General features: G+C 45.2%; 2 protein-coding genes across 2 annotated transcripts; both read right to left on the reverse strand.

Annotated features, from left to right (window-relative positions):
* Window positions 1-9,340: 9,340 nt before the first annotated feature.
* HOXA4 (homeobox A4) lies at window positions 9,341-11,732 on the reverse strand. The gene is made up of 2 exons (XM_062508488.1): window positions 11,103-11,732; window positions 9,341-10,575 (listed from the first exon to the last, which is right to left on the reverse strand). Exons 1-2 carry the CDS (start codon window positions 11,686-11,688, stop codon window positions 10,247-10,249), a joined length of 915 nt encoding a protein of 304 aa, XP_062364472.1. The 5' UTR covers window positions 11,689-11,732; the 3' UTR covers window positions 9,341-10,246.
* Window positions 11,733-22,118: 10,386 nt separating this feature from the next.
* HOXA5 (homeobox A5) lies at window positions 22,119-25,469 on the reverse strand. The gene is made up of 2 exons (XM_062495859.1): window positions 24,908-25,469; window positions 22,119-23,902 (listed from the first exon to the last, which is right to left on the reverse strand). The coding sequence occupies exons 1-2, from the start codon at window positions 25,467-25,469 to the stop codon at window positions 23,652-23,654; spliced, it is 813 nt and encodes a 270-aa protein (XP_062351843.1). The 3' UTR covers window positions 22,119-23,651.
* Window positions 25,470-25,655: the final 186 nt, after the last annotated feature.

A 25,655-nucleotide genomic window follows, 5' to 3' on the forward strand; every position in this document is an offset into this window, starting at 1 on the left:
GACGGTGATGGGGGCAGGAGAAAAAAAAAATAATAGAAAGCAGTGCTTGCTCTGAACAGAAACTGGAAAAGCGTAACCGCAGACGGAGCCAGACCGGGTCTCCACTCCAAATGCCACAATAATGCGCTGTATTATGTGCTCACGTGGTCATACGTCAACTTAAATCCTTTTATTTGAAATAGGGAATCATTGAAGGAACAGGGTTTCTTAGCGCGAGCCTTCACTTTTTAAAGCCTTAACCCAATATGTTAAAGAAGAGTTTTAAGAGAGGAGAAAAAAAAATCTAAGAGATGCAGATGACTGTAGAGGGAGATCGGTCTGATTCTCTTTCCTCCCACACCAATATTTCTTTTCACAAAACCCATTGGAAGGTAAGAGGAATTCTTATAACGCTGCACTTTGATACTCAGCCTAATTAACCGGCATTTGCTCCCCAGGCCCGCCACTCTGCTCCACTTCGCATGTCCTCTGCAAGCCCCGAAGAAAGCCCAAATCTTAATGCTATTATTTCCAGCCCCTTTCTAAACGGGACTATTACCAGCCTTCCCCACACCCCCAGCTCCCTCTACCCTGCCATTGTACAGGGCTTGCTCGACTCCCACACGCTACATCAGGGCTCCTGTAGAAGCTAAAAAGACCTATAATTACCTGACAAAGGCCAAAAAAGAGTCTCTTCTAAGAGGCTAGTTGATTTTTGTCCTCGTAAAACACTATGAAGGATACACCTTCCTTCACTGGCGAGCCTCTGAATTTTACAAAATCTTTTGGGACCTTGCTGTTAAACCTGTGCTTACGCATTTCCTATACAGCTAGTATGAGTGATGCACAAAATTATAGGTTTCTAACGTTGGAAAAAAAAATTGGGGAGGGGGAGTTCTTTGCCTAAGGGGAAAAATTTAAGAAAAAAAAAGAAAAAACAAAGTTGTATGTGGCCCCTGAGCCAGGCAGCTTCGCCTGTGTGTGAACCCATCACATCTTCCCTGTAAGATTGTTTAACTTGTGCTATTGACACAATAAGCTAAACAAACAAAAGAAACCCTCCGCTCACACAACTTTTCTGGAAGGAGTCAAAGTAAATCAGATAGTTCACGCTTTTAACGTGCTCTTGGTTCAGTTCTGTGACTCCAGCATTATGCATCATCCTGTATACATCCTTGCCTAAATCTTCCCACCATCTCCCATGAGTTCAAAGACGCTATATCCCCTCGTACTGCTTCACCTACACTTAATTGAACAGAATGGAAGGAGTTTCCTTTTTAGAGATGACTTCCAGTGTTATGCAGAAGCCTTATTATACTCTCGCCTGGATTGTAAAAATGGGCCACTGGAATGTAAACCCATTCGTAACAGTGTACAGTAGTGGCATTGCAGCAAAGTCAGCATGACGTTACAGCAGGAGAAAACTTTGCAATTTTTCATATGGAAGTGACTAAGCTAGTACCAGGGTATACATATATTATCCCTCACTAGGAACTGGAATAAAAACTACAGAGTTTTTAAAAAGAGAGGACATGCCCGAGTTTGTAACTATCAGCACGCCTGTTAACTCCACAGTTCTCATACTTATGTACCAAGGCCGGTGTTTGCTTGGGATGGCTTCACGGCTCTTTTAAATTTGGTACGTTTACATCCCATAGAAGAAACACATAGAGAAGTTCTTCTGCAACAATGAAACTGAAATTAATGGGGAATGGAGCAGATGTTGAAAAAAGCAAAGCAAGTCCTTCTTGGGGCTGTTGCAAAAAGTTATCGACTGCTTTGCGTCAAAAGTAGAAAGATGGCTTTAGAAGTTACAGTCTTGAGCAAATAGAAACTACAAAAGCAATAAATCACAATCATAAGTCATCTGAAATGCCTTAACGCTAGCTGTGGCTATTGGCTTCAAAACCCTGTTTCTGTGAACATCTTTATTGGTATTAATGGTCAAGTTAATCCTAAAACTACTGTTTAACAATTAACTTGGTGTATATAGTGGGGAAACTAATTAATTCTTAAGAAAAGTAACTTCTTGACGTGTGAATACCTTTCACAGACCGTGCTTTGGGAAGGCAGAAGGGGGAGTCTGCCTAACATTGTGCTGTCCTGAATTGCAGCTGAAAATTATTCCCTTCCGCCGAATTTGGAGAAAGCTTTCGTTGCTCTAGTAGCGTGGTTACGAGGTTTCAGATGCAAATTCAAATGATCTTGCGAGTCGCAGGCGCTAGACTTCCCTCTCCACCCCATTTATTGCTTTGTTCCTGTTCCTGGACACTCAACGTAGTGTTTTATTGCCTTGATGATTTGGAGACCCGAAAGACTGTTTCTAGTAGAAAAAAATGTGGAGTTTATCAGTAGGTGTGCTACTGATTTTTCTGTGCTTTATACACATGGCTTCGAGCTGAGTTTAAATTCCAGCCTCAGTAACAACAAACAGATCTGAGTTCGTAACTTGCCTTCATTAAGGGAGACCCTTTGCGCCCGTTCTGGCATTAATAGCCACTCCTAGCATTAATGCTATTGAAAGTTACCTGCAATATCATTAGAGTTAGAATTTTTACTGGGCTTCAAGTTTACTTTTATGCCAGTTGGTAAGAGGTGTGCCAAGACTCCCATGTGGAGACGAAACGGGCATCACCCGTAAGATATAAGTACTTATTTCTTCGCTGCCTCGAAAGATTTGCAATCAGCTGGGACGCAGAGCTGTTTACCTACATCCGTGCGTCTGATAAAGTTGGTCTTTGATCATTCCCAAGTAGATAAAAAGAGCAGCGTTATCGACTGTGCCCTTGTGAGAGAAGTTCTGCTCAGAGTCAGCTGTGTCTGTCGGTGTTGGGTCCCTAAAGGAATCCCAAATATCTCTGCCCGCAATTCTGTGGGTACATGCCACCGGAGGAAGGTTCCTTCGTACCGTGTTTTCGCTTTCAATTTCCAAATACAAGCGTGAATAGACATTTGCAGCGCCTTTTTGTAGTTAAGATTTAAGCAGCTCATTAAGCCAACACAAAGAGCCCTTGTAGTCCTGTAATTTATGGCCGCTTTTAAAAGGTAGTAAAATACACTAATTGTACATCAACATCCAAAAAGAAGCAGGTAAATCTAGCAGGAATTTGAGCTAATTCTATATAATCCTCCCCTCTCGACGGCCGGCATAAAAAAAAAAATGTCACTATGGAAAACATTTCTTTTCTCCTGCCAGAGGACCAAGCACACCAAGGGCTTCAGCAACTCCGAACCACCAGACATCCACCTCCACTCAGAGCAAAGCAGGCCAGGACGGACAAACACCCGAAATTTATTCGCGAACCGTTCTGTTGTACGCAGGCAGACAAAAATCAGGTTTTCTAACATCCCCACATGCATTTCTCGTTTGCAGGACTGGCTGCGGAACTCCTCGAGGAGGAGGCGAGCAGACAAGCCGCGATAAGCAGCCATTCAACACCGAACTGGCTCCAACCCTCTCTCCCTCTCCTGGTGCCTTTGATTTCGGAAGGAGCTAAGAACGGACAAAGAAATTCTCTAACTCTTTTCTCTCTTCAGATGACTTTGCATCCTTCCTGTCCCCAATGCCTTTATAAGGATGGCGATCACTCAGGTCCCGTACACTTCTTTGTCTGCCCAGACACGCGCATTCACCACCCACGGAAGATGAATAGAGCCAATCCAGGAAAAAAAAAAAATTCCAGCTAGGTTAAATATTTATCGCAACAACACAAAATCTCATTCCAGCAGTATTGTTCTTCATGCAGGTACCAGGCAAATCGCATTCTTACAGCTGCCACCGGCGCAAAAGCAGCGGCCGCTGCCCGACTCTTACCTCTTCCAGCTGCGCAGGGTTGGGCTGAGGCGCTCCCAGCTTCTTCCACCGCCCCGGCCGAGCTGCTTCGTTTCGGGGTTCCCTGTAAACAAGCAACAAACAGTGCCTTACCGGGGAGTGCAGGGGGAGGTATTTTACTCCTTCATTGGCAATACACGGTTTGCCGGGTGCGCTGGGAGAGCCCGAGGAGGGGCGGGCGGGGATGGAGCGGGCTCGGGCTCCCGCGAGGAGCGTGGATTCCCACCCGGGTGAAGAGCACGGGGAGCTGAGAAAGAAAAGCGTGCGGTTGTTTTGGTTGGGTTTTTTTTTCCTTATTTTTTTTTTTCCCCCCTAGACAGCTATGCCTTCTGTCTCCAAGTGTTTGGAAATATTGTCATTCCTAACTCTTGTTACATGAATGTCTGCTTTATTTTCCTCTGGGAAACCTTTGTTTAGGATCATTTAATCAAGAACAGACATTAAACACAACTCATGGTGTTCATCTCTGCTGAATAAAACTCGGAAAGGGTTCCAGTTTAAATGCGGGGCGTATTGTGGTTGGGCTTTTATTCAAACGGTTAGCCGGGGCCCAATCCTGCCACCACAAGCTCAGTAAGAGACTAACAATTGACCTCAATGACGCGGGATCGGGCCCAAATGCTAAAAAAAAAAAAAAAAAGCAACGAAAAAACCGACATCACGGAAAGCCATTGATGGACGGGGGGGGGGGAAAACAGGGCTGCTTCTTTTCCCCTAAAATAAACAATATTGTTAAGTCCAAAAAAGACAATAGTCAGGTTATTTGCATGCCACTTACTGAATCACTTTTACATATGCATTTGTCAGATATAATAATGTACCCCTGTATTCAGTCTTGCTAATAAAACCCATCTAACGCATCTTACAATCGTCGGTAAATGTAAATGCTAATAATTAAATAACACCGTTCTTGCTGAAGGGTGTTATCTGAGCCCTGGAAATATTAAGTCTGTCTTGGGAGAACTTTTCGAGCAGATACTTTGCTTTGGTAATTTAGTAGTTCCATAATTACGCTAATAATTTTAAATTTGGTGTTGAACTCCAGTCTACATAAAATCATGCAATAATAGCCTACTAAACTGTTTATTGCTGTCTCATAAATTTGCGAGCGCTGACTGTTAAAATCTACTGGCAAACACAAAAGAAAATGGAAAGTTCGAACTGCAATCACAGAGCCCGGGCTCTGCTTCCTGGGGTTATCCTTGTCTCTACCTTTCCATCCACTCGGCTTCAGCACAGAGGGAAACCCCTGGCACTTTAGGCTCAAAGTCGTACTTTAGCTGTTTTGATCCTTAATCAATAACCATGTTATAAACAGCAATAATCATCGATCAAGCCTGTCGTGACTGGGTTGTCCCACTCGTGTTAAATATGGAGCGTGAATCTGAAAATGGTGCCAGTGACTTTCTGTTATTTATTTTGGAGCTATTAGGTCACGCTACCATATTTTACACTGCCACGGTCCTTTAAAGTACGCTGTTTCTTGAAAGAGTTGCTAAGTAGCAATAAAGCACTTTACAAAAACTATGACTTTTTATTTTTTTAATTTGTTGTTATCCCAAACTCTAATATTCATTGCGGCACTCTTAAGTTCGTACATAAATCGTTCAGACTAATGAGTCATAGAGAAATTCGCCCATGACTTTTCCTTTGCAATGCTCACTGCCTTTCCATTGCTTTTTTGGCCATGTATTAAGAGACGGTGATTTATTAACGCCAGGAAAATTGAACAAAGCAGGTCCTCCTGCACTGTGGCACCCAGCCTTCCACAGTGTGAATTAGAACATTATCGAGTGTGTTTGCCTCCGTAACACTTAATCACCAAAAGCCGTAATGTGACCACAAGGCAACTAAAAACAAAGATTCAACATTTCTAAATATTAAACTTGTTAAGCAAATGCTCAGCAGACAAAGCAAGCACAAACAATTAAAGTCATCAAGCTAGAAACATACACTACCTACTTACCAACACAGACCCTATTGCTTGCTTAAGAAGTTTAGAATCTTTCAAGATAAATCAGGTGGGGACTTTTTAAGGGAAAAAAAAAATAAAAAGAAAGAAAGAAAGAAAGAAAGAAAGAAAGAAAGAAAGAAAGAAAGAAAGAAAGAAAGAAAGAAAGAAAGAAAGAAAGAAAGAAAGAAAGAAAGAAAGAAAGAAAGAAAGAAAGAAAGAAAGAAAGAAAGAAAGAAAGAAAGAAAGAAAGAAAGAAAGAAAGAAAGAAAGAAAGAAAGAAAGAAAGAAAGAAAGAAAGAAAGAAAGAAAGAAAAACAAACTCCAGTAATAAGGAGTTGAGTTTCACTTCTGAGAGAATCACTCCTAGTGAGGACTGACGGCCACAGATCCATTCCTGACTAGCGGCATTAATTATTTAATGAGTCACGTGACCCTAAAGATTAAAATTTCAATATCTCCCCTAGAACAGACGCAACACCTTTATCTGCGAGCGCAGGGATGCTCGTACTTGGATCCCCTAATCTCTACTGCCTTTGACAGCTTCTCAGTTTCCAAGGAGAGCTCTGGGGCATTATTTGCAAGGGTATGTCCCGTTCTGCACGGCGAGCTGGGTCAGCCGTACACCGTCCACCCCCCCACTCCAAATGAATCAGTTGAACCCAGATCGTCATTGTCTGCAGCGGGGAGGGGGCTCTGCGCTGCCGGCGGGGGGACGGGAGAGCATCAGGGCGGCATTGCCCGGGCCATCCTCCATGGGTGAGCGCTGCCTGTCCGCGGGCCCGGGCGGAGCCAGCAGAGCTGCCCGGGGCCGGAGGGAGGCGGCCGCGGAGCTTCCCCTGCCCACGCGGGGAGCCCGACCCCACCGGCACCGGCGTGGGCCGGGCTCGGGCGCCCGCGTAGCAGGGGACAGCCCTGGAGGGACACCCCGATGTCCCACCCCGGCCCGGCCCGGCCCGGCCAGGCCGTGAAGCTGCGGACATGGCCAGAGCCTCCGCCTCCTCGGGGCCGTGACGTGCGGGGTCCCGCGGCCGCGCCGCCCGCCCGGCTCGGGCGGAGGTGCGGGAACGGCGGGCGAGCCCGGGCTGCCCGAATACTCCAGGCGGGGCGGGGGCCGGGGAGAGCTGGAGTTTCACTGCAAGCCTGTCAGGATCTCCGCCTGTATGAGGGCTCCCCCCACCCCTTCCTCGTTTACAAACATAGGACAAGAAGACTTGGGGCTGTAAGCACCCTGGGGGGGGGGGGGGGGGAAAGAGAAAAATCCTTGCATTGCGTAATATCCCGATGCAGGATGGCCCTGGTTATTAAATACCACAAGGCGCTTGTCACAGTTCAGCTCCTCCTGTAATGAAACACCAGGTATAGCAAGAGCTTGCAGGAGAAACGAGGAGGGGGATCTTGGAAGAGGAGTATTTTTCTTGGTGGGTGGAGGGGAGGTGGGTGCCGGGGTTAACCGAGTGGCGTTCCCCGCTGACAGCAAATTGACTCCGAGGTGATTTGGTCTTTCTTTGAAATATTGACACACTTCCACTTCCAGCGTTTTGAGCTGTGCTCGCCTTTGTGGCCAGAGCAGATAAATCCGCGTGTGAGAGACACCGGGAGAGCGAGAGAGAGGGAGGGGGGGAAGAGACATTTAGGTCCAAGTGCCGGATTAAAAAGAATACTGTCTTTAAAGGTCAAGGGTTTGAAGGGTCAGTCTGCTCCTCTAAAAAAAACAATTAATGGGATAGAAAATTTGTCCTCTCGGTGAACTCCTGGTTGCCTTAGCAAAGGGAGCACAATGCGAGAATTTAAACAGGACGATGTAATTTTTGAAGTTATTGTAAAGACGGGAGGTATTGGACGGGGAGCAGAGGGCTCCCAGCCCGGGAGCAACATTCTGCTCCCAACTCAGGCACAAGGGGAAGAGAGGGAAGGAGAATTTACCTTAAACGATGATAATCTGCCATGGGGTATTTTGCAGTCCGCAGTTCAATCTCCAGCAAGAGAATGTACATTTTTTTAGCAGACAGCCAAGATGCTGTGTCTTTACACATGACCACTTTTTTTTTTCCCCCAGGAAAATCCTTTGCGTCTTCACAGACTTTTCCAAGAGAATGCCTTTCAGAACCGCTGTTGAATTACAAAGAAGTATTTATTGTAGGAGGTGATTAATGATTCTCGCTAAAATTGCTATTTGCAGCGTGATTTCATTTCTCTTTACAATGGGAGCAAACCAGGTTTATAAGCATAGGCTGCACACTAAAGAAATCCTGCGCTGCCAGTTAATACGTTTCAGCTGGAATTTTGCTCAGTTGTGCTAATTTTGGCTCTAAATACATTAAGGGATTCTCAAGCAATAAAACAAATGAGGAGTTACACATTTGCGGATAATAGTTACCTCACATACAGCTATATTTTTTTTCCCTTTATAAGGACACAACTGGCGACTCAGGATTTAGTAAACAGCAATATGTGAGCAATAGTGTGCTTTTCAGGCCTGCTCTTTGGTCAGGTATGGGGACAACCGTATTTGCTGAGGATGTTTACAGCTGCCACCTTCCTGATGCTGAGCGTGTTCTGCCAGTGGCGCGTTACAATTTTTTTCTGGGGTGGCACATACTCCATGGCTAGGCAGGGATGCTGACACAACCTTTGGAGCCTGGTGCTACCTCAACCAGGGGCGATGATGCCCCTGGTCCTGGCTGCCTCACGTGAAGAGAGGCACAGATTGCAAGAATCCATCTTGTATGTATTTGGAGGAGTAAATAAGTACTGGCCTTCTGGTCTTCACTGGAAGATTTACTACCACTTGAGCTCTTTTCCAAGACTTTTCCTACCCAGCTCAGTGCTACACCATGTTGTGAAAGCCCCAGGCAGGGCTCTCCGATAGCAGTTCTGCTTTGCCTGAACTCCTTAGCTGCTTGGAAGCAGCAAGATGCACAGCCTGAGCTGGAACCAGTTGAGTACCATTTTGCCACAGTAGTTGTGACAATCTTGGTCAAAAAGCCTCATGAGTTGTATCCAAATTCATGTATCTACCAAGGCTTTCTCAACATATTTTGAAATAATCCTAAAACAAAACAAAACAAAACAAAAAATATAAACAGAAACAGAAAATGCAGCTTTAAAAGAAACTTTAGGTTACCGTTCATGTATTCTCCTTACACAGTGATAGCCAGCTAAGAAATCATAATCAGGCAAAAATAAATGAATAAACCACGACTGGCTAAAGATTTAAAATGTTATCACGGCATGGGAGCTTATTGGTTCCCAGAAGAAGCACAGTTTCTCTTGTCAGGCAGCTGAAAACAGTTGCACGGCCAGCGGTGGAGTCAGACTCATTCTGTTTAAGTCAGCTAAAGAGAGCACCACTCACCTATACAATGAAGCAAGACCTTTCCTCGTCCTGCAACGCAATTTCCCCCAGCCAGGCAAGTAGGAGTTAGGAGGTTTTACACCACATTTAAAATAACCATTACCTTATTGACAAGATGAATCCAAATCAAAACAATGCATTAAACTGTTGTTTTCCATTCCTGATGCCAACACCAGCCAAGCACAAGGTGGATGAAACAGCACGTAGTGGACTTGTGTTTCAAGCGTTTAATTCTTTTGTACAGAATAATCTTTATTACTAGCATTTGGCACTGTTATACATTACACCAAAAATCCACAAATTGTACATGGACCCAAACTATTTAGACGGTGCCAAATATGAAGACAGCAACAGCCTTTATAGCAATATTTCTTTAAATAAATGCAATAGGGAATGTGGAGAAAAACTAATAGATCACAGCTACTAAGGGGACTACACTTAAAACCAGTTAAGTTACCTTTGATACATAAAACATTTTCCTTTAGACAGCGTAAGGGGACTTTTTCATAAGTCTTTAACCTCTTTGTGGACGTGTTCGTTCTCCCTCCCGTGTTGGTCTGTGTGTGTATACATGCTTGTGCACCATCACACACAAGCACGCACAGAGAAATCCATGAACACACCAAAACACAGCGCTATTCAAGTCAATGCCTTACACAAGTCTCTCACGAGCTCTTTGCTTTGATTTAAATGGTTTTTTTTAAATTTTTAACGTGTTCCCTAAAAAAAAAAAAAAAAAATAAAAAATAAAGGAAAAAGAGTCCGTCTTAGGTACAGAGAATTCGTCCATGACAGCATCCAGCCCTCTCTTACACCGAGGGCAAGAGAGCGTTTCCATAAATAGAAAAAAATGATGGGCATGGAACCATTATCTATATACAATGTAGACAATCGTCCGGGTTTTGGTTTAAACATGTGCCCGTTCTTGGACACGTCTCGTCTTCCTTTTCTGCTCCTGTTTTGTTTTACACAGTTTGGTCCAAAAGGCCAGCCTCCACCTCGAGGCAGCTTGAAAACCCCAATAGATAGGTAAATATATATATATTTAAAAAACAACAACAACGACAACAACAAAAAAGCCAACCAAACAAAAAAGGACCAAAAAGACTCAAAGCAAAAACCGTATTTATAGCGCAGCTGCGTTGGGTGTAGCCCCATCGAGCGGATGGGGGTGGCCCTGTGTCTGTGCTTTGGACTGCTGGCTCAGTGTGGACTGGTTTGAGGAACGCATCTTTGTGTTAGGCAGTTTATGGTCTTTCTTCCACTTCATGCGCCTGTTCTGGAACCAGATTTTGACCTGGCGCTCGGAGAGGCAGAGGGTGTGCGCGATCTCGATGCGTCGCCTTCTGGTCAGGTAGCGGTTGAAGTGAAATTCCTTCTCCAGCTCCAGGACCTGCTGTCTGGTGTAGGCAGTGCGGGACCTCTTGGGCTCCCCTCCGTTGTAATTGGGGTTGACTGAAACGTGCACACACAGGCACACAGATACACACGCGGAGGGGAAAGAAGGAGAAGGGAAGGGATGGAACATAATCATTATATAATAACTTGACACCGGGTTCACATAAGATACGTAAACGGCAAGAAAAATTGTTTCCCAGCCTATCGACAGTGGGGACAATCGAGAAGCAATAAAAAATGGTGATGGGCATTTGGGTTAGAAGAAAAGCTTCAAAGACACATGGCCCAGAGCCACTGCAGGGCAATTAAATTTATGGGGGCTATAATTACTGCCCTAACAGTTTGGCGTCTCGTAAATCTTTTGATAAAGGACCCCGGACACAAAAGGTTTCTCACTTTTTTCTTTTTTTTTTTCTTTTTTTTTTTTTTTTTTTTTTTACTATTCGGAGACGCGGAAGGAGAAGAAGGAGGAAAAAAAAAAAAAAGCCACACACGCAACGACCCATCCCGGTGCCGGGAGCACCCTCCCCCCCTTCCCTCCTATGCAGGCGCATCCCCACCTCCCCCTGGCAAGGGCAACTCACCCGTGCTCACATGGATCTTCTTCATCCAGGGGTAGACCACCGGCTCCTTCCCCTTCAACCCGGGCAGGCTCTTGTCGGGCAGCAGAGAACAGGCGGGCCCGGTGCCGGCCCCGGCGGCCGGGGCTGCTTCGCAGCGGCGCTGCAGGGCATGGCCTGGGAGCAGGGGCTGGGGCGGGCCGGGGTGGCCCTTGGCGGGCGGCGGCGGCGAGGCGCCCGGGGGCGGCTGCTCGGGGCCCGGGGCGGCGCTGCCGGCGCTGCTGTAGCTGTAGGGCGCCTGGGGATAGGAGGGTGCCTGCGCGGGGTAGAGCGCCTCGGGAGGCGGCCCCGGTGGTCCCGGCGGCGCCGCGGGAGCCTGGTAGCCCGGTTCCCGGCGCGGCCGCGGGAAGTACTCGGGCAGCGCCGGGCCCGGGTGCGCGGCGTGCAGGTGCGGCGGCGGCGGCGGCGGCGGCGGGGCGTGCGGGTGCGAGTGGTGCGGGTGGTAGCTGGCGGAGCTGCCGGCGCTGCCGCTGTGCTGCGTGTATTCCTCGCAGGGAGGGAATTTGGGCTCGATGTAGTTGGAGTTTATCAAAAACGAACTCATGGTCATTAATTTGTGAAGTGCAAAAATACTAATTTTTCTCGCGTTGTCGTTTTTCTGGGCTCGGCGAGGCCCCTCCCCTTCCCCCCCCCCCTTCCCTCCCTTCCCTCCCTCTCCCCCTCCCGCTGCTGTCAAGTGCTGCCGCTGCCAAAGTTTGGGCCTCCAGCCCTTCCCCCCCCCCCTTCCCCGCTGCACTCCCCTCCCTTCCTCTCTTCCCACCCCTGGAGCGCCTACAACACACACAAACACACACCCGCGCACACACACACCCGCACCCCCCGCCGCCCCGCCACCACCTGACCGCCAGCGCCAATTACCGCGCGGGGCCGCGGACCCCGGATCAGGAAATGGAAGAGGGACGAGCGGCCGCAGGGCAGCTCCGCGCCCGCGGACCTTCCTCGGGGACCGCGCCTCCCCCATGGGCGGCGGCCGCCAGGCGAGGGAGCGCCCCGCGTCCGCTCCTCACCAGCATCCCCGGCTCCTCCTGCCCGCCGGCCCGGGCCGCGTCCAGCAGTCGCGGTGTCAAGCGAGATAAAACCGATCCGGCTTTGACAGTCTCCCACCCACCCCGCCCTCCCCAGCACTTTTTGTGTCTTCGTTCTCCCGTGGGAGAGTGTAGGAAGCGGGGCGAGGAAGCGGAGCGCAGCCCAGCTGCGTGATCCGGAGGGAGGCAGGCATTGCACAAGGCGTTGCACAATCCTTTTAAACAAGCCCATCTCCAAACGCCGGGGCTGCGCGCAGGCAGAGGGCGGCAGCGGCTGTCGGGCACAGGCCACCGGCCGCCCTCCAGGCTCTGTCCCCAGGGCCCCTCCACTGCGGACCGCGGGCGGCCGCGAGCTCCAGGGACAGCCTTTTGCCCCTTTGAAGCTGGGCTAGTTGGAGGAATAGACGCAAAAGTTGGAAGGAAGGTGGCGGGGAGGCCGAGGAGAGTCCTCGAGGGGCTTGCGGGATGCGAGACATAGAGCGAGCCTGAAAATAACGGGGAACAGAAGGGGAAGGGATGGGGGAAGCCGGACACGACGGTATCAAACACTTCCGACCGGCGCTTACAGGGCTCACTGTGAGCATCCCTCCCCGCAGAGGAGAGTTTTCTAAACTATGAATTTAAGTCCGTTGGTTTGGTGTGCCTCGTCTTGGGTTTGTTTCTTAATTTCCACTTCCATAAGAATTCGCTAGCGCCTTCGCAGAAGGAGCTCGCAAACCCTGGCGTAGGAGGGAGAGGGCACTCGGGCACTTCTGCGTTACTAAAACTGAGACTGTTAACGGTATCTGCAGCTCAGGGGGAAACGAGGCAACCGCCCTGACCTTAGGTAATTGAAATTTGATGGTTAAACTAATTACGCTCTTATTCTAAGGGGAAAAAAAACACCTTATTGAACATCAACTAGTCTGCCACATTTGGAATAGGCGCGAACCCTTTCAGATTTTTTTTTCATTTGTACAGAAAATAATATAAACACATACAAATATTTACCACACCCTTAGAGAATATAATTGTTGAGTGGCTAAATCTCATCTGCTGGTATGGGAGAATACTTGTAATATATCAAGCATAAACAAGATACAGTTTAGATCTTGCCCTCCTAAAGATATTACATTAACAGTTACTCTGGTTTAAATTCAGATTATTGTCTTTTGCAGTTTAATACATAATGGATACATGCAATAAAATTCTGTATGAATATATATTCTATCTAACAAGACACACATTGTATCGATTTATATTTTATCCACAGACACATAGGCACGCACATTGCATGAGGCTTGTAATATGTTAGAACATTTCCAGCACTTGGGTATACTGGGGTACTTATCTAAACAATCACTCATTTCCTCCTACTATCGAATGTCTAATTTGTAAAGAGAGTTAAAACACATTTACTTACTCATTTCCAACAGCACATCTATGGAACTCTAACTGGCATAATAGATAAGTTTCTCTATTTACTCTGCGTGGAGAGGAAATGCGGTTACACACGCGCGGTTACACACAGAGACAGCCACAACTGTTCAACAGCACACATTTGACAGAAAAGGGGAGATTGTTTTATTTATATTCTAAACAGCAACAGCAAAACAACACCAACCCATTTCCTAAAAGAAAAAAGCAGCTCCCATCCGCATGACTGGAAAAAATAAAAGATTGCCGAAGTCCACCACGATAGCATTTTCCCGGTATAAAGAGATACATGCACACACAGAGACGCATACATACAAATACCTGCAGGCTAGCACCAGATGAATTACACTGGGGTATCGTAAATATTATCCTCGGCATAAGTCCTGAGGCACTATGGCCGGAGCACTACAGCGGGCTGCCGTGTTCCCACGCCACAGTAAAACACAACGAAAAGAGTTGTCTCGGTTTGTAAGATCAGCGCTATATTGGGAGAGTTGACCGGGCTCTGCTTCATATTATTTACTGTGATTAGATCTCAAAGTTTCACCGTGCCCCTTTCTACAGCAGGGCTCTGGCGCTTGGTTACAGAGAGAAGGACTCAATTTTGTACACGAGTGTAAATCTGCAAGGTGACCTGAGCTGCTCAGCTCAAGTCTGGCTTTTTCGTGTGGTTCTCTTAGTCTGCGAAGATGTGCTGAGGCAGGACCTCCAAAAGGCCTGTTCCGTGTCTTTCTGGTTTTGTTATCATAAACAAGAACCCAGCCAAGACCACCAAGTGTTATCTTGCACACGGCCATTTCGACATTTTACTGCAAGATTTATGGCTGTAATAAACAATCTCAAACCCTTTTTTCCCCCAGTACTTCCCTTTAACCAACTTGTACCATCACCCTAAGTTCTCAAAGAAAGAAAAGGATAGGATAAAATAGGCCAGCTCCCTTATTTTTCCATAAGGACTAAAGGCTCGATTTCACTGGAGAAGGAGACTTCAATCAATTAATAAAGAAGCGAGAGTTTCCTGGCCGAGGCCGGCCGAGAATGGGATGGGGACAGCACTGGAATTAAGTTGAGAGGGAGAGAGTAAATTTTCATGCACCAAGAAGAGGCAACTCAATACATACCGAAAGAGGGGGGGAAAGGGGATCCCTCTTTTTCTTGTGAAACAGACAAGCATTCCTGTTACCCTCCACATATGCAGCTAAAACGTAATTAACCACGAAACAGAAAATAATAATAACAACAGCAACAATAATAGTAGCAGTACTCGTGTAATAATAATAATAATAATAATAATAATAATAATAATAATAATAATAATAATAATAATAATAATTCAAGTCAACCTCTCGCCGTGCCGGGCATCCTCCACCGAGAGCGGTAGGAGGAGGAAGAATCGCACTAGCAGCCTGGCTTGACTTTGATTTGAACCATTTTGAATATATTTAGTCCCAGCTTTCCCCTCTTGAATGCGAGGCTGTCCCAAGTTTCAAAGTGACCGAAAAGTGACACCGTGTGCATTTTGTTTCTTATTAATCTTACACATTGACAGTCTTTGTTAAATAACAAGGCGTGCCCTTCACCAGGCGACATTTTCATATTTGTTAGACGCGGTGACCTGAAGTTCACCTCGGCCTTGGACTTAGTTTTTCTAAAAGGTCTATAACAGTGTCTTTTAGATAGCAGGGTGCTTTGCCCAGGTCACTACTTCTAAGGGAAAAATAAGAAAAAAATCGAGGGAAAATGTAAACGTTATGGAATGTATCGACTGTATTCCTTTCTTTGTTCCTGGGAATGATACAGCCCCGAGGCTGCTCCTGCCTCCGCGGATGACAGTCCTTCCCGATGGGCGCTGCCGGGGCAATGTTGGCATTTTTGCCCCAAGTTCAGCATTTGGTAAAAGCGGTAGTTTCCCTGGCACTGGGGCTCCTCCTAACTACAGGATAGTTGGCGGGGTTTGCTGACTCTGTCCTGGTGCGCTTAAATAAACACACGTAAAATGTGATTTGTGCCCGCATTTTAAATGAATGGTCTTTTGAGCAGACCTTCCACGCCAGAGAGCAGCGTGCTGAATGCAGAGAGTGAAAGGACAGAAAGAGTTCGTCTCAAATTATTAACTGTTCTGTTCTAGCCTGTTGCCTTTTTTTTTCTTTTTTTTTTCTTTTTTATTTTTTTTTTCTGAAGTGTGGGGGGGACAACTTAAACAATAATTTTAATGAGTCAATATTTATATAAGTCGCGGTTTCAACTTCTTTGAAAATATTCTCATTTATATTTTTATTGTAAACCAGATTTTAAATATGGAATACGGACCACTAATTGTTTTAGTGAGGAAGTAAATGGATTTCTGTCACCTACTCTTGAGTAAGCCGGTTATAGCAACAGCTTTCATTCTGGGTATATCAAAGACGCATTGTTATTCTTGGAAACAATCCGCCTGCTATTCTCTAACAAAATAGATATTTGGCTACGGTTTTTAGCTTGTTATCAGGCTTCGCTCTTACACCGAATAAATAGTCTGGATGTGAAAGGTTATATACTATCTCCAGAGCGGGAAGGCTCCCTAAACGTGCGGTGCCAGGGCTCGCTACAAGTGAGCAGCAGCAACAACTTGTGAACAGCGTCTACACGCCGAGCAAACACTTGCATTACACACTTTCCAGGCTTCAGCAGGTACTTTAGGCACAATCTCCGATAATCACTTTGGCTAATCTGATATCTAACCTCTCGCGTACTTGTTCCCAAGATACAGCGCTCGCCTGCCACGATCCAGCTGTGTCTCTGGCAAATAATTCACGCGTACCAGTTACACAGAGGCCGGTGTAGGCTGCTGCCTTGAGGGTGGAAAGGCAGCAATGCGTGGTTGGGGGTGAGGTGCGCTCTTTCTCGGATTTCCTTGTCGCACTGTCCCCTCCTCCACACCTTTCAGGTCTGATTATGCCTATTTGGGAATATTCTTTCCTTCTTCCACCGAACCCTCAGCCTTAAAATTTCAAGCTGAATCCCGTCTGCGATGATGTCCTCCAAAATGAAGTTGCTTGAGCAATATTGGCCATTTCTCCCTGTAGACACGCCTAACCAAGGACCTAAAGCTTTTACTAAGAGGCGGCACTGGGAACAAAAAATCCCAGCAATGTGGGAATCTCTGCGCTAAGAAATTCCACTAAACTTTTTCTTGGAAGGGTGAAGAGGGGTGGGTGGCGAGAGGAAAAATAACTCGTCCTACTCCCAATTTCGCTGGGAACTGCCGCCTTGCGTAATTCCAGAAGGCTGTGAGAACCCTCCAAAATCACGGAGAGGCGCAGGGCGCCTATTTCTCCGTAATATTTTCCAAGGGTATCGCAACACGGCTCCACCGCTCAGCATTTTAAACGAGCTCTTTCGGACCAAACATATAGCCCGTATTATCTCCGGCATGTCCTGTTTAAGCACAGTTTAGCGGGCGCTACAGAAATGAGAGCAAAAACAAAGACGCGGCTAGGATCGATACACGTGTTAATAGCTTCGCTCCTATCTTATCTCCCTGCCATTTTGCAAAGTGAGAAGGCTTAACATTAAACCTCTTAGAGCAGGTTATTGTATAATAAACAAGGGTGAGGCATTTTGCTACCTGGCTTTTGGAGGAGGCAACATCAGTGGCTTCTGTGGTGGTAACACGCGTGTTTACCTGCCGCGGCTGAACCCGAGATATTCAGACTCAAATGTGGCTGATAATTCAAGATGAAATACAACGTGTATTACTCTTGAAAAGAGGAATTTTCTATCCTTTCCTTGGTAATTGAGGTCATTCAGCCAGTAGGGTTCACCTGGAGTCCATACTGTGATACACACGTAACTCAAAGCTATTTTATCTTTTGTGCTGATAGTCAAGATCTCGGCTATAACATTGACATCAAACTCTGTCTGGGCGAATGACTAAGAGTGGTGCAAAACGTAAACTTTTGACCCTCAACTTTTTGACCTGCAGTTGTAACGCCCTTAACCACAAAGATATACAAAAGCTATGCAGCTTCTTTTAGGAGTAAGGGACTCGCACTGTTTGTTTCAATACTTCTGTGTTTCCCCCAGTTTTCTAAGGACGCTTTGTTTTTTTTTTTTCCTCTTGCTGTTGAGAAATCGGATACTTTTGCATTTTTATTTTTTTAATTTTCCTTAATCTCGCATCTTTGTAAAATGCTGTTAGATAAATTTGCACAGCCTTTCGGCAGCGTTGGAGAGAAGCCTGTTACTCAAAGGCGCTATATGGTTACAATTGCAGGTGAAATGCTGGGTAAGTTCTGGGCGTGAGGTTGGAAGGAACGGAGCGACGAGCGTTGGGGGAAAAGCTGCAGCTCGCTGCTGAAGGGTTTTAGTCATTTCTCCTTGATTTAAACATAAAGAAACAGGTCTAATTGTTTGCGAAGCCTTGTCTAGGCAAACGAGTTGACTGTGAACTTGGTCTAAAGCGAGCTCTGCTGGTGATTCCTAGGGTGTGCAGATTTATCTTTTCTGCATTTACTTAACCTGGCAGTGAACTGCACGGGCTGCCATTTATTATCCGGAGACAGACTTCACCTCAAGCAAGGACTGTTCCACAAAATTGCAATAATTACCCAATAACCTTCATAGCAAATATTATTATTGAAAAGACATTTTTTGGGGGGAGGGGATATAGAAAAGATTCTTTTTGCGCGTTATAAGGCAAAATCCATGCAAATTTTACACGCTCTCTGTGTTAGATTTGAAATTGTTTGTGCGCGTAGCTACAGGAACATGTGACTAGGGTGGTCCATGAGTATTCGCCTTACAGAGAGACATTAGTGAAGATGCTTTAATTTGAAAGAGATAATATTTTCAAAGATGACCAAACGACTGTGGGAACAGTGGTTTTCCGCTCTAGCTAGTAGCCCCAGCCTCAAATCGGGCAGATTTTGAGGGGAGAAAGAGAAAGGACTAAAAAAGCCAACGACATCTTAACTTGGTCAGGAGATTTTCTTGTGTCTGCATTAAATGCGTTAAATCTGTGTTTGCGGGGAGGGAAAAGGCATTGCTCCCGTATTCCGGGTTTGAAATAGAAACCTCCTGATGCCCCCATCATGATCAGTTCCATTCAATTTCCCATGAAGCAAATTGCGAGCTCCTCTATTGTCACCCTTCCACAGATACACACTTACTAAATGTAAGGAAATGGCAGAATAATAATTTCCCTGTAATGTTCCGAAATGAGGGCGTTTGCGTGGTTTAGACAAGGCTGCAGAGCTGTAATTTACGGATGACTTTTCGTTGGATTGCTATAATTCTGGTTTAGAGAAAGTTATGTCTCGCGAAGTCACCAGTTCCACACATTAAGAGAGCTGCCTAATATTTAATTGGTTTTACACTCAGACATGAGACACTACACTCAAGTATTTCTTTCAAAGGGTTTGGTAAACTGTATTTCAAATCACAGAGCACAACTTGCCATTCCTAAAATAGAAAAAAAACCCCTCGCACTTATTAATCCCCTAAACTCATCAGAAAAATAACGTGCGCAGATAAAACCTGTCTCCTGATTCTCAGCGATAATTTCCCATGACATTTTCCCTCGGAAAACAATTCGGACCTGGGACTATTTTCGCAGAGTTCTGCAGTCTGGGCTCGTTTGAATTTCAAATTTCAAAGCGTATTAGGAAACCTTAATGCATTTTTGGGTTTGAATGGTTTCAACTGTGATGATTAGGACAGGGCAGGGCCAGAAACATGGTGAAGTTGTCATTTCTATCTAACTTCCTTTTGTTTCTAGTGTTGCTTGCAGTACAGGCGGGTTTGTATGCTTCTGGACCGAGGGATATTTTTCTTTTCTGTAGTTCTATAACCTTTGTACATGGTTTTGTGTGGGATATGGTCCAGAAGCCACATTCAAAAATGTGGAGAATACATAGTAGCAAATCTTTTCCCTCTAGGCAATGAAAAATTACAATCCAGGATGATATCCAGGATCCTAAAATATTAGTTGAACGGGTGTCCGTGTGCGCTTGTATACTAGCCAGTTAATTCAAATAGTGCAGAATCGTTAAATACTGAGTAATCACGAGCTGTTTGTGTCTACGATTATTCCCGTCTACAAGCAAAGGGGCTTTTCCTTGGAAAAGGACCCATATATAAACGAAGACCAAACTTTTAAGGGTTTTTCTCGTCTTGCCTCAAACGATAAAATTTTATGACATACAGTATAATACATGCCTATCATATACAACTTTCTGATATTCCTATTGACAAAAATGTGTCAACTAGACTACTATAAAATCTCCAGCTGTTTATAAGGAAATAACTTTCAAATGTGCATTTGGATATGCTCTTTTAAAGACTTTATCTTTTTTTATATGAAATATATGCAGATATGTTTGTTTAGTGATGACAGGAAGGATCGACAGACACAAAGGCATCAGACTCTGTTTGTCTTCCACAAGGGTTGACTTTAAATACTAGATGATTTAAAAAAAATTGAGCTGTTTGGGATAAACCCACCTTAAACACTACCATTTCTTTAAAGGTAGAGAAGAATAAATTAAAATAGGAATCAGTCAGCAATATGCAGACCTTGCAGAGGTACACAACAACCTTACCCTCCTAAAACCCTGTGCCTTTCTTCCATTTTTGCTCACAGTAGCCAAACCAGCCTAAACCACAACATTCAAATGTCACAGCACTAGCGAAATAAAACAAAGCCCATTTCTCACATCAAACCACTCCATTCTTTTGCAAGGCCCACTTTATGACACATAAAGGAAAACAATGCAATCTACTGAATCAATGTTAATCCAAACCTGTGCAGAGAAGGAGATACCCACAGCTGGTTTGGAGAGATAGATAGATAGATAGATAGATAGATAGATAGATAGATAGATAGATAGATAGATAATAAGCAATTCTCAAAATTGTACCCTAGCCCCCGACTAGTCTGTTTATACCCCCGAGATCACTCGCCAAAGTAACAGCTCTGAGGATAAGGATCAGGCCTTAATGTTACCCAGAGAAAGATAGAGTTCCTTTCACCCTTTCATTCAAGTCCTGGAAATTCAAAGACTGAAGTTAAATCCGGCCATAAAGTTTATTGCTGAGTAATCACACTCTAGTGAGAACAGTCCACTTAAATAAAAAGAATGTTGAAGTAAACACGCAGCTGGGGCCTACCCCACAATGGCAGCCAGCAATATAAGGCAGAAAGGGAGAGAGCGGAGCTAGGGGGATATTTACAATCTTCAATAAACCAAGCCCGTATTTCATAATTTGCAGCACTCTAATGACCTGTAGTCTCTTGTATTAATGCTACAAGTTACAGTCAATTGGTTCACTTAAAAAAAAAAAAAAAAGAACTCACAGGAACATATATATGTGTATACACGTACACACCCTTTGTGTACATGAATACACCAATATTAGACACATATATGCATCTGCACGGCTTTAGACAGACGTACAAACTGATTTGTACATTCAGGCACACATGCATATAATTTAAATGTATTTATATTTATGCAATTACGTATAGAACCAGGAAAAGTTACAGCAACGTTATAAATGCACATGCCCAAAACACACTACGCGCTCGCAAATGTACATATACACATAGCTACAGCTTTCTGCACACCCCAATGCAGAAAATATGTATCTAAGCACTCCAGTACAGTCTGTGCCATTTTAATACTGGCTCTGATGCGCAACATATTTCACCAATCCAAAGATTATTACCATATCATCACGCCTCCAACTCGATCATGCCTACATAAGATACTGCCCAGATAATATCAAGCCCAATCTATTTTGTTTCCCCCTTTTTTTAATCGCCTGCAGTAACTACTCTTTGCTAAACAAAACCTCTCCAAACTTGGAGAGTCTATTGGAGCAAAGGAAGTAATTATCTTCTGCGGTAGTCAAAGTGATTAAAGCTAGGCCCCAAAATCCATCTCTGCCAAAGTCGCTTATTGTGGTTTACTTTGATTTGATCGTTAAAATAGAGAGCTAGCTGCTGCGAGTGAAGGGATGGGGGGGAGGTATTTGCAGCGCAACCTGGATCATTAGTGCTTGATCCTGCCTCTCGGGCTCGGTGGGACCGTCCTGAAAACCTCCAGGCGGAGAGGAAGGGAAAGAGAAAGAGAAAGAAAGAGAGGCAAGAGGCAGCGAGAGCGAGCAGGAGCCTCGGCTTCCCCACTGTACAAATAAACTTTAAGGAACTTGTGCACAAAACTTACCTTTGACTTGCAAGGAGCCATTTTTCACATAGTACTGAGAACTTGTGGTTTGGATACTTCTGTCCCTAAACCTGACAATTTGAATGGCCAGGAGGCACACGTAGCCTGCAAAAGAGTCAAATGAAGTCCAGCGTCAGTGAGATTATATGTTATGTGGTATATAATGTTGGATGTCAACTCCCCAAAACCATAAAACTTACTTTAATGGCACCACGTGACTTTTTATAGCCAGTGAGCCTATCTGTCTGTGCTATGGATGATTTTACGATCTAATTCATAGACAAAACCCTATTCATTTGGCACCCAAATGTCATATAGCCGGAACTGGGGCTTATAAAGTTTACTGTTTTATAACTTTTAAGGGAAGGCATCAATGTAACCAGTCAGTAAATGTGCAAATCTTTAGTTGGTCTTAGAAGCTCAGAAGAGTTAACCATTCAAGCTCTGATGGGGTAAGTAACATTGCGTTTATAGCAAACTAATTGTAGCGAAGAAAACCAAAAATCTTTATAAAGAGTGGGGATGTGGCTAGAGAGAGTTCCTAATAGACGCAGAGGGCTTGGACGTGTCTGTCCTAAAATATACTTAATGAAACCACAGGAGAAATTCTAGAGCCATGCAAACACACCCCGGAGTTCGCAGTGTATTTTAACAAAGCACATGTTTTGGGGTTTGGGTTGTGGTGGTTTTTTTTTTTTTGGTTTGGTTTTTTTTTTTTTTTTTAATTGCAACCATCAGCAAACAGTTAACAGTTGATTCAGCCACAAAGGGTGTTGATTGTGGTCCTGCGATGCAGCTTTCCACCTAGCGAGAAACAGGCAAGGAAGAACTTATGGTCAAACTTTCAATTAAAAATCCTGGTAGCGGACAATTGCAGCATCCACCATATGCAACGTGCAGTAGGAGCCAGGTAAAATATTACAACAAACTCTGCACGGGCTAATTTTTTTTTTTTTTTCTTTTTCAGAGGCAAATCAGGAAGCACAACTTCTTGCTTTGCACAAATCAGATCACAAAAACTTTACAATAGAAAGTTTATTTTTTTGTTGATTTCCAGTCAGTTTTTTTTAAAAACAAATAATAATAATAATAATAATAATTAAAAAAAAAAGCTGATCACAGTTTGCTCAAACAGCCAGACTTTGACTATATTTGTAACTTTGTTCACAAAAAACATACATCACAGAAGCTGCGCTTAATAAGAGCCACTTCTAAGAGTTCGTGCAAAGAGTCATATACAAAGGCACAGCAAGGACATACTGCTTGGAATCACAGTTTTCGTCACAGATTCACTATTCACTACACGTAGGACAAGTTCAGTTGATTTCATCATTTCACCTCTACAACAGCATTAATTACACAGGAATTATATAGGTAGTTTGAATAAAAATATTTTTAACAGCTTGGAGCTATACAGACATTAACACTTGACCACACATGCACAGTTAAGCAGGTTGAGTGCAACACATAACATTTGTACTAAACCGGGGGAGGGTTTCCTTTCTCTCTCTCCTTTTTTTTTAACTTATTTTTTTTCCTTTTTGTTCTTTTTTGTTTAGTTTTGTTTTGTTTTAACAGTTACTTCAAGTAACACAGCTCGCTTCATATAAATAAGTTAAAACATCTATTATTTTTTTCAAGACAAAGCCATTCAAGACAAAGAAATGTACGATAAAAGCAGATCTACTTATACACGCGAGAGAATGGTAATAAACAGGCTCATGATTAAAAGATGAATAAGGGCGACAAGAACAGGGTTTCTTCACAGAAGTAACACAAGGAAGTTTTAGAAAGTCAACTTAGTACTGACATGAGACGACGCAGGGTCAGCTAATACTGCTCAGTACTTTTAATTGATCAAACGCTTAGGGACGGAATGCCCCTCCTGCAGCTGCCATGCTCATACTTTTCAGCTTATTATCCTTTTTCCATTTCATTCTCCTGTTTTGGAACCAGATCTTTATTTGTCTCTCAGAGAGGCAAAGAGCATGTGCTATTTCAATCCTTCTTCTGCGGGTCAGGTATCTATTGAAGTGAAATTCCTTTTCGAGCTCCAAGGTCTGATAGCGGGTGTAAGCAGTCCGAGCCCTTTTCCCTTCTGGTCCCCCTATGTTGTCTGGAAGAGAAAAGTACATTATTTAGATTCTCAGCACCCTCTCGGAGCCTTCGTGTCTTATTGCAGCTACCAGCGACCAGGACCGTTATTCTCAGTCCTGCTTGGTTTTGTTTCTGGTTTGGATAAACGCTCAACAAGTTTCCCCCTCCAGCCCCTCTTAGGAAAGGATTGGGGGAGGGGGATTTGGTAGTCTCGGTAAGTTTTTGCTTGGATTTACGATTCGATTTTTTCAAATTTATTTTTTTTCGGTTTCTTTTCTTTTTTTTTTTAATTTTATTTTAAATAAGGTTAATTCTCCCCCATGCCTCCCCCAGATAAGCTGATTTGGAGGATGTCTCTGCTGATAGCTGGGTTTTCAGAGCTGAGAGAACGAGGCTGAAGCGTGCAGCCCTTTCCCACGGCAGAGCTGGGGAAGGCTCTGGGAAGCAGCGAGCCTCCGGCCGCTCTCCCAGCAGCGAGAGCAGGGCAGGTACCCGGAGGTGAAAGTTGCTTCTCTCCCCCGCGCCCCTCAAGCCCTCTATCCCGAGTTTTGGGCGACTCGCCCTCCCCCCTCCCCCACGGCTTCCCAGCAGTGAAAACTGCCCTTCTCGCCCTTTCCTATTCTCTTTTTAATATGTCTAAGCAAAATAAATGGGGTCAGCCGCGCCGTTACCACTGGAAGATTCCCCCATTCAGAGGAGAGCCGGGAGCAGCCTCTGCTCCCGATCTCCCTTCGGCAAGGCTCCTTCCACTCCCCCCGCCGGCGCTGGGAGCCAGGCGGGCGGTGTTTTCGGGGCCGAGCGTTTTCGGTTTTGTTTTTTTTTTTTTTTTTTTTTTCGTGGGGGGACTCGCCCAGAGAAGGGAGCGTGCTTCCCTGAGAGCAGAGTTGTGGTGTGCGCGGAGACTGCCCGCTCTCACGCTCTCCTCTCCCCCCCTCCCCGACCTTGCTCGGCGCAGCCACCCGGTTTACATTAAATCCTCCTTTTCCTCCAGAGAAATAAAGAAAGAACAGGGTATTTGCTTTACCATGACTTATGTGCAGTTTTCGCATCCAGGGGTAGATCTGGGGCTGTGAAGGCTGGGCTGTGCTTTGGTCGGTCGGGGCACTTGCCTGCTCGCTGCTCGCTGGAGTGTCTTCCTCAGTCCCAGACGAGGTGCCAACCCCGTCTCTGCTGATGTGCGTGTTGCTGCTGGAATTGGACGAAGTGCTGGTGGAGTTGGCGAGGGAGTTTTTCACCCCGTGGTGACTCTCGCTGACAGGCGAACCGGCCACGGCGGTGCAGGGCAGAGGGTCAGGGGGAGGCGAGTGGGAAGACGTCGCGGGCTGGTTGTACCTGGGCTCTGTCGAGGCAGAGGTGGTGTTGGCCGGGTAACTGCGGGGTCTCTCATTGGCACCAAAGTGAGTGGAAGCAGAGCGCCCGACGCTGAGGTCCATGCCATTGTAGCCGTATCCGTACCTGCCGGAGTGCATGCTGGCGGAGTCCCTGTATTGCTCGCTCACCGAGCTGTGATCTCCATAATTATGTAACTGGTAGTCCGGGCCATTTGGATAGCGACCGCAAAATGAGTTTACAAAATAAGAGCTCATTTGTTTTTTGATATGTGTGCTTGATTTGTGGCTCTTGGTCGTTTTGTGCGTCTATAGCACCCTTGCACAATTTATGATGAATTATGGAAATGACTGGGACATGTACTTGGTTCCCTCCTACGTAGGCACCCAAATATGGGGTACGGCTTCACATCACGTGCTTTTGTTGTCCAGTCGTAAATCCTG

This window comes from Cinclus cinclus, chromosome 1, assembly GCF_963662255.1.
Source record: "Cinclus cinclus chromosome 1, bCinCin1.1, whole genome shotgun sequence".
Taxonomy (NCBI): domain Eukaryota; kingdom Metazoa; phylum Chordata; class Aves; order Passeriformes; family Cinclidae; genus Cinclus; species Cinclus cinclus.